The 17,722-nt window shown below is 33.3% G+C and overlaps 1 protein-coding gene across 1 annotated transcript; it reads right to left on the reverse strand.

Annotated features, from left to right (window-relative positions):
• Positions 1-6,988: 6,988 nt before the first annotated feature.
• rpain (RPA interacting protein) lies at positions 6,989-17,722 on the reverse strand. The gene is made up of 7 exons (XM_079813871.1): positions 17,541-17,722; positions 15,721-15,906; positions 10,770-10,842; positions 8,723-8,849; positions 8,584-8,647; positions 7,190-7,330; positions 6,989-7,112 (listed from the first exon to the last, which is right to left on the reverse strand). The coding sequence occupies exons 1-7, from the start codon at positions 17,610-17,612 to the stop codon at positions 7,083-7,085; spliced, it is 693 nt and encodes a 230-aa protein (XP_079669997.1). The 5' UTR covers positions 17,613-17,722; the 3' UTR covers positions 6,989-7,082.

Here is a 17,722-nt window from a genome sequence, read left to right on the forward strand (position 1 = left end):
TATTAGTCTACACATATATATATATATAAAGTCTACACACATATATATATATATATTAGTCTACACATATATATATATATAAAGTCTACACATATATATATATATATATTAGTCTACACATATATATATATATATAAAGTCTACACATATATATATATATATATATATTAGTCTACACATATATATATATATAAAGTCTACACACATATATATATATATATTAGTCTACACATATATATATATATAAAGTCTACACATATATATATATATATATATATATTAGTCTACACATATATATATATATAAAGTCTACACACATATATATATATATATTAGTCTACACATATATATATATATATAAAGTCTACACACATATATATATATATATTAGTCTACACATATATATATATATATAAAGTCTACACATATATATATATATATATATATTAGTCTACACATATATATATATATAAAGTCTACACATATATATATATATATATATATATTAGTCTACACATATATATATATATAAAGTCTACACACATATATATATATATATTAGTCTACACATATATATATATATAAAGTCTACACATATATATATATATATATATATATTAGTCTACACATATATATATATATATAAAGTCTACACATATATATATATATATATATATATTAGTCTACACATATATATATATATAAAGTCTACACATATATATATATATATATATTAGTCTACACATATATATATATAAAGTCTACACATATATATATATATATATATATATATTAGTCTACACATATATATATATATAAAGTCTACACATATATATATATATAAAGTCTACACATATATATATATATATTAGTCTACACATATATATATATATATATATATATAAAGTCTACACATATATATATATATATATATATATATATAAAGTCTACACATATATATATATATATTAGTCTACACATATATATATATATAAAGTCTACACACATATATATATATAAAGTCTACACATATATATATATATATATTAGTCTACACATATATATATATATATATAAAGTCTACACATATATATATATATATATATATATATTAGTCTACACATATATATATATATAAAGTCTACACATATATATATATATAAAGTCTACACACATATATATATATATATATATATTAGTCTACACATATATATATATATATTAGTCTACACATATATATATATATATATTAGTCTACACATATATATATATATATTAGTCTACACATATATATATATATATAAAGTCTACACATATATATATATATAAAGTCTACACATATATATATATATATATATATATATATATATATATATATATATATATATATATATATATATATATATATATATATATATATATATATATATATATATATTAGTCTACACATATATATATATATATATATAAAGTCTACACATATATATATATATATATATAAAGTCTACACATATATATATATATATTAGTCTACACATATATATATATATAAAGTCTACACACATATATATATATAAAGTCTACACATATATATATATATATATATATATATATATATTAGTCTACACATATATATATATATATATATAAAGTCTACACATATATATATATATATTAGTCTACACATATATATATATATAAAGTCTACACACATATATATATATATATTAGTCTACACATATATATATATATATAAAGTCTACACATATATATATATATAAAGTCTACACACATATATATATATATATTAGTCTACACATATATATATATATATAAAGTCTACACATATATATATATATATATTAGTCTACACATATATATATATATAAAGTCTACACATATATATATATATATATATATATTAGTCTACACATATATATATATATAAAGTCTACACATATATATATATATATATATTAGTCTACACATATATATATATATAAAGTCTACACATATATATATATATAAAGTCTACACATATATATATATATATATAAAGTCTACACATATATATATATATATATATATATATATATATATATATATATATATATATATATATTAGTCTACACATATATATATATATATATATATATAAAGTCTACACATATATATATATATATTAGTCTACACATATATATATATATATAAAGTCTACACACATATATATATATAAAGTCTACACACATATATATATATATATTAGTCTACACATATATATATATATAAAGTCTACACATATATATATATATATATATATATATATATATATATATATATATATATATATATATATATATATATATATATATATATATATATATATATATTAGTCTACACATATATATATATATATATATAAAGTCTACACATATATATATATATATTAGTCTACACATATATATATATATAAAGTCTACACACATATATATATATAAAGTCTACACACATATATATATATATATATATTAGTCTACACATATATATATATATAAAGTCTACACATATATATATATATATATTAGTCTACACATATATATATATATAAAGTCTACACATATATATATATATATATATATATATATTAGTCTACACATATATATATATATATATATATATATATAAAGTCTACACATATATATATATATATTAGTCTACACATATATATATATATAAAGTCTACACATATATATATATATATATATATTAGTCTACACATATATATATATATATATATTAGTCTACACATATATATATATATTAGTCTACACATATATATATATATATAAAGTCTACACATATATATATATATATTAGTCTACACATATATATATATATATTAGTCTACACATATATATATATATATATATATATATATATATATATATATATATATATATATATATATATATATATATATATATATATATATATATATATATATATATATATATAAAATCTACATACAGGTGCTGGTCATATAATTAGAATATCATCAAAAAGTTGATTTATTTCACTAATTCCATTCAAAAAGTGAAACTTGTATATTATATTCATTCATTCATTACACACAGACTGATAAAATTTAAATGTTTATTTCTTTTAATTTTGATGATTATAACTGACAACTAAGGAAAACCCCAAATTCAGTATCTCAGAAAATTAGAGATTATTTAAGCCCAATACAAAGAAAAGCTTTTTAGAAATCTTGGCCAACTGAAAAGTATGAGCATGTCCAGCACTCAATATTTAGTTGGGGCTTCTTTTTTCATTTACATTTACATTTATGCATTTAGCAGACACTTTTATCCAAAGCGACTTACAACTTGTCTTGGGGGTACAATAAGCGATTAGTCGTGAAGAGTCCAGTGAGCGCAAAAAGTGCCTGAAATACTGAGTCCGTGTACATTTCTCAGTGTAGCACAGGCTAGAGGAGGGAGGGAAAGAGGAAATGAAAGTTTATTTTATTTTTTATAGGGCAACTTAAGTGCAAAGCGCTCTCTCAGTAATAACTAAGTCAAGTCTTATTCAAATGCAATTTGCTATGCCAGTAATAAAATGCTAAAGACAGAGAACGAAATACAATACTAGTAGGAGAATCAACACTGTAGTAGCAAGTAGCTACAAATCCTGTAGCCTGAATTACTGCAGCGATGCGGCGTGAGGAGATCAGTCTGAGGCTCTGCTCAGGTGTTATGAGCCCAGGTTGCTCTGATAGTGGCCTTCAGCTCTTCTGCATATCGCATCTTCCTCTTCACAACACCAAGAGATGTTCTATGGGGTTAAGGTCAGGCGAGTTTGCTGGCCAATTAAGAACAGGGATACCATGGTCCTTAAACCAGGTACTGGTTGCTTTGACACTGTGTGCAGGTGCCAAGTCCTTTTGGAAAATGAAATCTGCATCTCCATAAAGTTGGTGGACACCAACAGCAGCGCATGACATGGCACCCCAAACCTAGCCTGGCGTGGCCATACTCAATTCTAGTCAGAATATGAGTCTGGTACCGCTCCATTGAGCTTTGATTATGGGGCGTGTTTCAACCGAGCCAGGAAAGACCTCAATTGGATAGACCCACAACCAATCAGAGCAACGGAGCGACGCGTAACGTTAGTTGTCAAATGTCAACAGAACTCAACTGCACTGTTACCAAGTCCGTGTTTTTCTCCATGTCCGCGGGTTGAAGCGACCCCAATTATGTGATTATATAAACCCAGGAATGCGAATTTTAGCAGGCAACCTTGCCAAAATAACATATTTTGCCAACCAAACGCCATTTTTTTCCGGAGAACCCCCCGGAAAGTTATAGTTTTGGGCTATAGTTTTGAGTAGCAATTGTGCGCGACATTGCAAAAACACTTGGAAACCCTGTCTGCACGCACGCTGGATTAAGTAACGTTACAAGAAAAAGATGAGTGTAAACGATCTTTGGCATTAATAAAATAATTTAAGGATACACAGAGTACTTACCAACACGATCATCGTTTCTGAGAGAACTAGTGAAGGTGAACGCATATACGAACAAGTTCTCCGTTTAGGATAAGAGCAAATTCAACCCAAGAGCCTTCGATGACGTGGATGATTACGCTACTGTTGATCATCTGTCCATCATCGTCTAAAGCCCGCCCTGATGATTTCATTGGTCCGAACAGTTTCTGTTCAGGCATAATTCCTCCTCTATGGAGCGAGTCCAGACCGAATTGCCCGAGCAAAAATTTTTGTGGGCGGGGCTAAATTCGGCTGGCATCCAGGCTACCCCAAACCATCACTGACTGTAGAAACTTTACACCGGACCTCAAGCACGTGGATTGTGTGCCTCTCCTCTCGTCCTCCAGACTCTGGGACCCAGATTTCCAAAGGAAATGCAAAATTTACTTTCATCAGAGAACATAACTTTGGACCACTCAGCAGCAGTCCAGTCCTTTTTGTCTTTCGCCCAGGCGAGACGCTTCTGACGCTGTCTGTTGTTCAAGAGTGCGACAGCTGAAACCCATGGCTTGCATGCGTCTGTGTGTAGTGGTTCTTGAAGCACTGACTCCAGCTCCAGTCCACTCTTTGTGAATCTCCCCCACATTTTTGAATGGGTTTAGTTTCACAATCCTCTCCAGGGTGTGGTTATCCCTATTGCTCGTACACTTTTTTTCTACCACATATTTTCCTTCCCTTCGCCTCTCTATTAATGTGCTTGGACACGGAGCTCTGAGAACAGCCAGCATCTTTTGCAATGACCTTTTGTGTCTTGCCCTCCTTGTGCAAGGTGTCAAAGGTCGTCTTTTGGTCTTCTCCATGATTGTGTCTCCAACAGAACTAGCCTGAGAGACCATTAAAGGCCTTTGCAGGTGTTTTGAGTTCATCAGCTGATTAGAGTGAGGCACCAGGTGTCTTCAATATTGAACCTTTTCACAATATTCACATTTTCTGAGATACTGAATTTGGCATTTTCCCTAGTTGTCAGTTATAATCATCAAAATTAAAAGAAATAAACGTTTGAAATATATCAGTCTGTGTGTAATGAATGAATATAATATACAAGTTTCACTTTTTGAATGGAATTAGTGAAAATCAACTTTTTGATGACATTCTAATTATATGACCAGCACCTGTATCGGTGTGTGTGTGTGTGTATATATATATATATATATTAGGGCTGGGCAAATTAACGCGTTAACGCGAGCGATTGATTTTTTCAGCTTAACGCAATTAAAATATTTAACGCAAATAACGCAGCGTCCGTTTTTATATCCATTTTTGCTTCGCGTTACATGATCATCACGACACAAGAGAACGCGCTGTATGCCAATGTCCTGTGTGTGTGTGTGTGTGTGTGTGTCAGTGTCCTGTCTGTGTGGATGCGTCTCATGTCAGCTAATCAAGGGACACACACACACACACTCAACGCATAGATAGACTCGCGTCAGTTTCCTGCTCACATCGAGTTCTCTTTTGCTCTTGAACAAACAATAACACAGAGGATTTTGAGTATTCTCATATTAGGAGTCTAAAATTAGTTAAATAACGTCTTAAATGAACATAAAGAGTTGTGAGGAAATGAGACGCGCGGGACAGCGCGTGAGATCCGCGGCTGTTCTTAAAGTGACAGTAGCACTGATGATGATGTCATTAATGTTCATCAAAGAACAACGGGAACAGAAAATTGTAGCTTTAATGAGGATTCATCTATATTTCATTTATTATTTATGCAGTTAAGAAAGATAACTATTACATTTCTGTATATGTATAACAGGGAAGGCCATGGGTAAATATAACATTTATTATTTTGGGTTTATGTAAAGATTGTTTTAAGTTCACTTAAATTAGAAGTTGTTTTTTAAAGCCTAATAAATGTTGAAATTGGGAGCTTTCAGTTATACTGTAATGTAACGTCATTAATGTTTCATAGAGACATCAGTGATACTGGCCTTCATTCATAAAAAGATGACAATACAACACATATTTAAAATATGCTGTCTTTAAATTGTTTATACATTAATTTGGAGAGTAACTGAAATTACTACAATATCAAAATATTAAAAACGTAAAATATTAAAAACTTGCGATTAATCGCGATTAATTACAGAAAAAAGTGTGATTAATTAGTTAATTCTTTTTAATCGATGCCCAGCACTTATATATATATATATATTTTTTTAATATTTTAATTAACAATAAAATGTAAGTGCTTAACTGCAACATTTTCATTCAAATAAATTGTCTCAATACCAAAAAAAGGTAATATTTCTAAAATACACTATTACATGCATTAAGATAACGCTATAAATCAGAAAATAAATTCAGATTTAGAGTTAGTTTACACTAAACTAAACTTTGCTTCAACTTTGTTGAAAACAGTGTTGTTTAATTTTTTGTGTTAACCACAAAGCATTTCTTTGCAGTTCTGTACTTTAGCATTGACTCAAAGCTAGTGAGTGATAAAGGTTAAAAATAATTCTTTATTGTCACATAAATAAAATATTCACAACATTTAAAATCATCCATCAGAGGCTGTGCAGGGAGGACGAGCGGCTCACAGGACGACAGACAGATAGTCACACACCTGCAGAGACGAGAGCAGATCGCGGGATGAGAAAGCCTTTATCCAGATGCAGAAACTCTGAATATGCGCAGGAATACCTTGCAGCTGATCATGAGGTTTGGGGATCCGTCAGTGTTGAAGGCCATAGAGAAGGTGGGGTTGTGAAGACAGTCCTCCATGTGCTCCGTCACACGTCTTTCTAGAAGATTCTCCAAAACCTCTGATGAAACGTTCCTGCCCTGAGGAGACATGAAGCACTTCAGGTTAATATAGAAGACTTATCAGTCCATTCCTCTAGGGGTCACATATTCACTGTATTCTACTCCATCCAGAACAATCTAATAATGGATTTATTTTATGGTAACGCTTTACAATGAAGTTTCATTTGTTAACAAGTATATTTGAGACTATAGAGCGTTTTCAAACGGGTCCAGGGAAAAGTCTAGAGGGAAAACAAAACTTGAAAAATGTAAATAAATAAATGAGATTAAAATAAATATCTATTAAAAAGCCTAGAGTGAAACTGTAAAAATATTAATACAAATATTAAAATAACTAAATTAGCTTAAATAAACCTGCAAAGTTTATATACATGAATAAAATAAATAAATGGCATTTCCCAAACTCTGCAGGTTTTTATATATTCACTTAAAAAAACCTGCAAAGTTTGGGAAATACCATTTATTTATTTCATTCTTTTATTCATTTATCCAATTATATATTTATAAAAAAATAAAAAATAAAATATATATATATATATATATATATATAAGATCAATTAATAGGGATTCAATATTTGAATCTATTCATTTTTTCTTCATTTTAATCTAATGTATTTATTTTTATTTTAAATATTTTATACGTTAACTTAACATTTAAACACTTATTTCTCACACTCAAATTAGTTTGAAATAAGCACATAAACGATAAATTTAATAGTACATTACAAATATGATTGAATATTAAATTAACATATGATAAAAATGTAATAAATAAATAATTGAGATTAAAACATCTATGAAAAAGCTTAGAGTAAAACTGTAAAAAATATGAACAATACAAATATTAAAATCAGTAAATTAGCTTAAACATGTACACACGGGATTAAATATTGTATTTATGAATTTGATTCATTATAATCTAATTTATGAATTTTAAATATTTTATGTTAATTTAACATTTAATCACTTAGTTCTCACACTCAAATTAGATTGAAATAAACACAAATGATCAATTTAACAGCACATCATTATAGGGAGTACAAAATATATATTAAAAAAGTAACTTAATAGAAACAAAATATTAGATAATATTTTTAGTGTTTTAATTGGGTGTTTATAAGAGATGTCTTTTAAATTTTAGGATGGGGCTCCTAGTTTGGAACTAGGAACTCTGGGAAGGTCTTGTTTAAGTTTCATCACCAGCTGTTCAAGCATTGGCAATAAAAAAAGCGTTTAATACCGGACAATTGTAACTTTAAGAGTGTACTTACAATAGTGTTGACGTAAAGGCCACATGGACATGATGTAAAATGGCTGTTCACCGTCAGATTATTCCTGCAGAGAGAGACACAATGAGGACATGACCCAGATGGGTTCTGCAGGAGAGATTGGGTTATGGCCAACACTTACACATGACATATGGGGCATATGATCCGCCCCCCCCGCTCCATCTCCTGCTCCATCTCCTCCAGCACCGACTCGAGATACTGCTCTTCATAGTGCACACTGCGGTTATATTCCTCAAGGATGGAGAGCTCTGAAGGGGGACAGAGACCGGGAAATGATCTGAAATGCTTCAACACAATCCTCACAGCTTTAACCCTCTGGTGCTCTTCTGCATTTCTGACCGGGAAATGTTCTGTTTTGAAATGTGTATTAAAAAAAAAAAAAAAAAAAAAAAAAACGCAGCTTCATCGGAATATGAAACTTGGTGACTTTTCTTGCATTAGGTATGTAAACACACACACAAATTGGGGTCATGATTCGAGCATGCTAATTGGTCATTAAAAAAAAAAAAAAGTAGCGTTCATTGTCTTCCGCCCATAGGAAATTAATGGGGAAAAAAAAATTCACAGAATATTTGTGCGCACAATCTACAAATCGGCCAAAATGCTGAAAAAATGTACACCGCAGTGAAGGGGTGACACTCTAAAACATCAAGAGTGTGATATTGACACACACACACGGAAAACTGAATATATGAACCATATTTAGAATTTTTTTTTAAATCGCAGCTTCATCGGAATTATATGAAACTTGGTGACTTTTCTTGCATTAGGTATGTTAACACACAAAAAAAATTGGGGTCATGATTCGAGCATGCTAATTGGTCATTAAAAAAAAAAAGTAGCGTTCATTGTCTTTGGTCATAAATGATCAACCATAGGAGATGAATAAGAAATCTGCAAAATCACAAATTCACCAAATATTTGTGTGTACAATCTACAAATCAACCACAATGCTGATTAAAAGTACACATCAGTGAAGGGGTGACACACGCACACACGCAAGCACACACACACACGCACACGCGCACACACACACGCGCACACACACACGCGCACACACACACGCGCACACACACACGCGCACACACACACGCGCACACACACACGCGCACACACACACGCGCACACACACACGCGCACACACACACGCGCACACACACACGCGCACACACACACGCGCACACACACACGCGCACACACACACGCGCACACACACACGCGCACACACACACGCGCACACACGCGCACGCACGCACACGCACGCACACGCACACGCACGCACGCACACACGCACACACGCACACACACGCACACGCACGCACACACACGCACACACACACACGCACGCACGCGCACGCACGCGCACGCACGCGCACACACGCACGCGCACACACACGCACGCACGCGCACACACACACGAAAAACTGAGCCTATGAACCATATTTAGAATTTTTTTTTAAATCACAGCTTCATCAGAATGATATGACATTTGGTGACTTTTCTAGCATTAGTGTGTAAACACACAAAAAATTGAGGGCATGATTCGAGCATGCTAATTGGTCATAAAAAACAAATACTCCCACTTGTGCTTGTCGGTCAAAAATGACACCATAGGAAATTAATGGGAAATCTGCAAAACCACAAATCTATATTTCGAACAAACAAAAAAATATCTAAAACTTTATAATAAAAAGTTTGAGATTTTTTAAATATATATTCAAATCCATCGGAGAAAAAAAAATCATTAAATGTGTTCAAAACAGAACTAGTGAATTCTCAAGCCTCTCCAGAGAGACCTCTAGTGGTTACACACATGGTTGCATGATTTCTTAAATAATTCCAAAAGAGGCGCTAATCTGCCTTCAAAAAAACATATTTTGAAGGCCTAGTCTCTATTTTAACCTGAAATACTGCAATCATTAAAAAAAATAAAATTGTATACTTTTCAATGGCAAAAATAGACCATAATTATTGCATAAATATTAAAAAATACCATCAAATCATCTCAAAATACAAAATTAAAGAAGAAGAAAAATAAATTGCATGGAGGTTGTTTAATTTGACCGTGAAGACAACCAATGCAACCTCTAAATGAAGAGCACCAGAGGGTTAATCAACGCATTTCCACAATTTGCAGGATTTTCCTGAGCTGATATAATGAGAGAAACCTTGTGCGATGAGCTCCTGCTGGATCTCCTCAAACGCTGAAAGCTCATCCAGCTCCTGCTGAGCGCTGTACACCTGAGGAGGAACACTCGCTTTACAACTGCGCATCAGAAATCATGCATCTTCACACAAAGCTTGAATATTCAATAATATAATAGATGCTTTGCTGCGCTATTCAACCCTAATGGTGATATTTTATCATATGAGAGTATGAATATCTACCAATATCCGGTCCTGTTTAAAGAATTTAATTCTGCGATAATAATATTCCAAGTGGCATAATATATCTGACGGAAACCTCATACTCTAAACGACCATCTCAATTAAGCTTGGGAGGCATTTCGCTTTTAAAAAAGGTGCAATATGTAAGATTTTAGGATTAAAATACCAAAAGCCACTAGAACAGTGTTGTATATTTTGTGGACTTGTGTGCACTATCCCAAATGTTTCCAAGAATGTTTAAATCCAGAGGAATAAGTTATTTTAACCAGGATATGGCCCGTGCGTCGCCTATCAGTGACATCATACCCGCGTTCAGAGATGTATAGTAACGAAGTAGAACTACTTCACTACTGTACTCAAGTACTAAAAGGCAGTATCTGTACTTTACTAGAGTATTATTTTTTTCTCCTACTTCCACTTTTACTTCAGTACATATTTGATGAATTTAATACTTTTACTCCGATATTTTTTTATGTGCTGCATCGTTACTCGTTACAATTATAAAAATGTTATGAATCATTCCATTCCAAACCCACATTACCGCGCATGAGAGAGAGCGCGCGCGAGAGTGCGAGAGAGAGACAGAGCGCGAGAGAGAGAGAGAGAGAGTGCGAGAGAGAGACAGAGCGCGAGAGAGCGAGAGAGAGAGACAGAGCGCGAGAGAGCGAGAGAGAGAGACAGAGCGCGAGAGAGCGAGAGAGAGAGACAGAGCGCGAGAGTGCGAGAGAGAGACAGAGCGCGCGAGAGAGAGAGAGCGCGCGAGAGAGCCCCGCGAGCGCGCATTCACTGTCTTTAAAACAACACGAGCGTCTTGCGCTCAAATTACTCTCTATTTGTTTACATAGTTAATGTGCACTGTGAAGTAACATATACAAACAATGAACAGCTGTATTTTTATTAACTAAGATTAACAAAGATTAATAAATACAGTAACAAATGTATTGATCATGGTTAGTTCATGTTAGTTATTAGTCTAATACATTAACTAATGTAATGTTAACAAATCAGACCATATTGTAAAGTGTTACAAACAAATCGTTTACTCAGAACACCTCTTGAAATGAGAATATAAGTGTGCTTACCCCATTTTTTTTTAGTAAGAGTGGTTATAGTAAGATTTAATCTTAATGAACTACAGTATTTGCAGGTTATTTATATGACAATATGTAGAAAAATTACCTACCAACATTGTGATTGTCCTTTAGCTTAATCATTTGAAATAATAAAAACAATATGATGTTCAAACTTTTGACTACTTTCTTTAATAACTACATAACACAATACTTGTACTTTTACTTTCAGTACTTGAGTAGTACATTTTTAAATAAACTACTTGCAATACTTAAGTACAAAAAATGTTAAATACTTTAGTACTTCTACTTAAGTGTGGTGCTTAAAGAGCACTTCAACTTCTACTCAAGTCACTTTTTTGATAAGGAACTTGTACTTTTACTCAAGTATGTGTCTCTAGTACTTTATACATCTCTGCCCGCGTTACCCTCTGGTTTTATTTTATAGAAACCATGGAAACACTAGCGCCGCTTTAATATCTGATGTGTTTTATTAGACACTGTTTGGATCACTCAGAGCCGGCCCGAGGCACGAGCAAACTAAGCGGCCACCAGAGGGCCCCCAAGAGCACAAGATATTCCCATCCGGCAATGTTATTTACATTTACATTTACATTTAGTCATTTAGCAGACGCTTTTATCCAAAGCGACTTACAAATGAGAGCAATAGAAGCAACTACAACAGTCAGAGGCTACAGTATGCAAGTGCTGTAACCAGTGCTTAATTTGTAAAGTGGGAGGTCCCGGAGCGCAGAGGGGGGGTGGATCCGGCGACTCAAAACGCAGGTTGGAGGTAACGGAACAAAACATTTTTTACACTGCCTATAGCAGTGCTTCTCAATCTTTTTTCAATAACGTACCCCCTATCATTTTTTTTCTCAGCCAAGTTATTAAAAATCATTTGAGATAGAAATAAAAGTTATGACTATAGTGATATGCCCAGTCAGAATTATTAGATTTATTAAACAAATTAAAAACATTTGCAATAATAAACAATATCACTACCGATAACGAGCATCATATATAAATAAAATATAGGCCTATATTTTAAATATATATATATATATGTATTCGGGTGACATTAATTTTTTTATCACTTTCATTAAATTTTGCCTTGTAGAAAAAGCCTTTCTTTGAAACGAATTTCGTTTTGTATAAATTGTATATTAATTTTAGTAAATGTTGCATTAACTAATTGCTTGTATTTAATAAATAAAAAGCAAATATAACAGACAATATAATAACCGTGAAATGGAGGCACCGGTGCGCCGCGTTCAGTTGCATTGCGCGTGAACTGCAGCGCATCTAATCATAAATAAATTAAACTCAGCATAGGCCTATGCATACATTAGCCATTAAATATATTTGTTGCATTGGATGGTATCCTTTCTACAACAGACCAGGGATTTCTCGCGGCTCGCATCAGAAGAGCATTGCGTCAATAGACCGCAAAACAAACAAGGCCGCCTATGTAGCCTATTCAAGGCAATTTTTATTTTTATTTCAGAACATGGACTGCACGGGTGCGAAATGTAAAAAAATACACTGCATGAATTGTTTTCACAAGCAGTTATTTTTCGGAATATTAAATTAACCAAGAAAAAAAAAGTAGAATATAGTATAGTATATATAGAATATATATATATATATATATTACTACATTTCATATAAAACTATATAGTAGGCTATTTTAATGATGCACAAATAATCAACACAAACACATCAGGTCGTTATCCTATTTATCCAGAACGGCCCATACAGCATCGATAGTGCCCTCGATCGGCCTCGATTCTGCTTCTTTCTCTACACCTCGTGTCCAGTGCATTTTTCTAACATCGATCTCAAGGCTCGACAACAAGCGCGAATAGCATGTGTCACTTTAAGTGCTTCACCTTTCGTCGTCCCTCTCCCCTCCCCTTCAAACAAAAAAATGTATGGAACTTTCATAGGGAATAAATACGAACACAACCAATAACATTGAACACTACACAAATAGTATTTTTTTTTTTTTTTTAAGACGATTAATTTGAATAGTGACATTTGAGGTGCCGGATTCAATAAAAAAGGTTCCGGATCCAACATCGGAGGTGCCGGAACATGTTCCGGCGTGTTCCGGCTCAAATTAAGCCCTGGCTGTAACAAGTCTCAGTTAATCTAACACAGAACACAGGATTTTTTTTTTTTTTTTTTTTTTTTAAATAAATTAGACAGACAGAAAAATGAATAGAATGATATAAAATATTTATAAATATTTATAATATTTATTAAAATAAATATTTTATGATGATTGAAATCGCGAAATGGCCTTAAACAATTACTAAATAAACGGCAAAATATTAAAGCGATAGTTCACCCAAAAGTGAAAATTAGCCCATGATTTACTCACCCTCAAGTCATCCGAGGTCTGCATGACATTTATCTTTCAGACAGTTATATTACAAAAGTCCAGGCTAATCCAAGCATTACAATTGGATTTATAGTTGCTCTGTTTTTGAAGTCAATAAAAAATGCATCTGTCCGTCATATAACTGCTCCAGCGGCTCTGGGGTGTTAATAAGGCCTTCTGAAACGAATCGACGCGTTTGTGTAAGAAAAAAAATCCATATTTATAACTTTATCAAGTAAACTTTCGACTTACAGCCCTTTAAGTTTGGATAGTGCATTTTCATGTGCATTCTCAAAAAGGGGGGTGACTGTTAAGGGGTTCAATTGGTCAATGAAAACTTTGCTTTATAGATAAAGGTTTAATAGAATTAAAGGATTAGTTCACTTTTAAATAAACTTTTGCTGATATTTTACTCACCCCCATGTCATCCAAGATGTCCATGTCTTTCTTTCTGCAGTCGAAAAGAAATGAAGGTTGATGAAAACATTCTAGGATTTTTCTCCATATAATGGACTTCAATGGGCTCCAAACGGTTCAAATGACAGTTTCAGTGCAGCTTTAAACGACACCAGATGATGAATAAGGGTCTTATCTAGCCAAACCATCAGTTTCTGCGAGAAACCCAGCAGTATTTATGCTATTATTTTACCTCTTATCAGACGAACATTATCATCTCTGAGCTTCGCCATAACTTCCGCTTAGTGAGGTCAAAATACGAGCGTGGTCATAGATGTATCGATCGTAGATTCCTCATTCTACTGATCCGTGCAAGCGCTAATGAGGCATCTACGTATACATCTATGACCACGCTCGTATTTTGACCTCACTTAGCGGAAGTTATGGCGGAGCTCAGAGATGATCACGTTCGTCTGATAAGAGGTAAAATAATAGCATAAATACTGCTGGGTTTCTCGCAGAAACTGATGGTTTGGCTAGATAAGACCCTTATTCATCATCTGGTGTCGTTTAAAGCTGCACTGAAACTGTCATTTGAACCGTTTGGAGCCCATTGAAGTCCATTATATGGAGAAAAATCCTAGAATGTTTTCATCAAAAACCTTAATTTCTTTTCGACTGCAGAAAGAAAGACATGGACTTCTTGGATGACATGGGGGTGAGTAAAATATCAGCAAAAGTTTATTTAAAGGTGAACTAATCCTTTAACAAATCCCAGATTTGATTGCATTCGACTGGATTTGGGGTTGTGTATCCCTAGTGGAGGTTAAAACCTTGTGAGCGACACAAGACCAGTACAAACCGGTCCACAATACGCACATCTCGGATGCCGTTTCCGCTCCACAGCGACGGGAGGCCGTGATTGGACGACTGTAGGGCGCTCCACTCCTCCTCCATCACTTCCTGTACGAGCAGAGAGCGGCTGGATCCGGACGAATCGTCTCCCATCTGTCTGAACTTCTCCAGTAACCGCGACCGGCTGTTCTTCAACCGCTCCACACAGCGCTGGGGAAACACCGCAGAATCTCATGAGGTTACATTAAAACTGGATTATAGATGCTCTGAGCCAGTCGTCACAATCTGGCCCTTGTCAAACTCGCTCAAATCCTCACGCTTGCCCATTTCTCCTCTAACACATCAACTCTGAGGACAAAATGTTCACTTGCTGCCTAATATATCCCACCCACTAACAGGAGATGAAGAGATAATCACTTCACCGGTCATAATGTTATGCCTGACTGGTGTACTGTAATTTATCCCTGTGAGCAAAGCTGAATTTATCATCATCATTACTCCAGTCTTCAGTGTCACATGACCCTTCAGAAAACATTCTAATATGATGCAACGTTTATGATTATTATCATAATATTTGTGTGGAAACCTTGACATGTCGTCTTTTCAGAATTATTTGATGAATAGAAAAATGTTTTTTTGTAACAATTTAATGCATTAGTAGCGGTTTCCATCCTCATATTTTATGCACATTTTGGGATATTGCATAAAAAACACTGGATCGAAACATAAACAATGCGATCAATTGAGGCGGATACAATTGTTTCCGATAAGAAGACTAAGTTAGAAACACAATTACTGAATAAATCCCTCGATCCACAACCAGAAACTCAAGTGCGTCAACAGAGGATGTGATTGGATAACTGGACTAATCAGCGGACCAATCACATCGCAGCATCTCAAATGTGTGGTTCTGAAAGGCCCGAGTGATAAACCAATGATTTGGTTTAACTCCTCCAGAAGTGTCTCAACGATTGCATTCCCGTGACTCTTACGAAAATAAACCATGGTTTTACTACAAATAAAACAGTAAAACCATGGTAACCGCAAATGAACCATGGTTTTGCTTCTCTAACCACAGTTTAACCATGCTATTTGTGGTAAACTGTTGTTATATAAATGATATTCAATTAGCCAAAAAAACATGGTTACTACATTTTTACTACAATAAAACCATGGTTAATTTTCGTCTAGCCTTGTCAAACTCGCTCAAATCCTCACGCTTGCCCATTTCTCCTCTAACACATCAACTCTGAGGACTAAATGTTCACTTGCTGCCTAATATATCCCACCCACTAACAGGAGATGAAGAGATAATCACTTCACCGGTCATAATGTTATGCCTGACTGGTGTATAGTTAACTGTAATTTTTCACTAACAGGAGATCAGTGTTATTCACTGGTCAGGTGTATATTTTAACATTATTGAAATGTAAATAAATACATAAATCATGCAAGCTAATATTTACATTCTAGTTCTATATATCTAGTATCAGTGTTTTTATTTCACCTTTTGAGATACTCTATTAATGTCCTGAGGTCTGGGAAGTGTTTTGGTTCGGTTAGACGCGAGATTTGCCATATTTTGACTGTGGACTAGTGAATATATTCATAATTTATTGGCATTAAGAAGAAAAATCACCACTAATTCTCATTCCTGTGACGGAATAATAGATCAACTATTACAGTAAATGGCATCACAATGAAAACAATAACGTAGTTGTCCTAAATAGTCTTTATTTTACATTCTTGTATGCAAGATATAATAGATTTCGCTCTTTTATAATACGACCTGTACCTGTTGATGAACAGCGTTCGTTAGATTGTCGAGCAAACATGACATTTACCTTCCTGTATGTCTCTTTCCATGGCGGAGTCGTGCCTTTGTACATGGATCTGTGTTTCTGTACCGCGTCCATTCCTCGACCGAACCCAAAACACTTCCAGCAGAACCTAAAACACTTCCAGCAGAACCCAAACACTTCCAGCAGAACCCAAACACACACACAAACCCAGCGAAGCGGATGGT

Source organism: Gobio gobio (genome assembly GCF_949357685.1).
Source record: "Gobio gobio genome assembly, chromosome: 4".
NCBI lineage: Eukaryota > Metazoa > Chordata > Actinopteri > Cypriniformes > Gobionidae > Gobio > Gobio gobio.

What these genes read in the sequence shown, in the direction of transcription:
- rpain (XM_079813871.1), bottom strand. Translation starts at nt 17,612, where the DNA reads ATGGACGCGGTACAGAAACACAGATCCATGTACAAAGGCACGACTCCG. An exon ending in GGAAAGAGACATACAGGAAG is followed by an intron (nt 15,907 to 17,540) that starts GTAAATGTCATG and finishes GTGTTTCCCCAG; the next exon opens with CGCTGTGTGGAGCGGTTGAA. An exon ending in ATATGCCCCATATGTCATGT is followed by an intron (nt 8,648 to 8,722) that starts GTAAGTGTTGGC and finishes CTCTCTCTGCAG; the next exon opens with GAATAATCTGACGGTGAACA.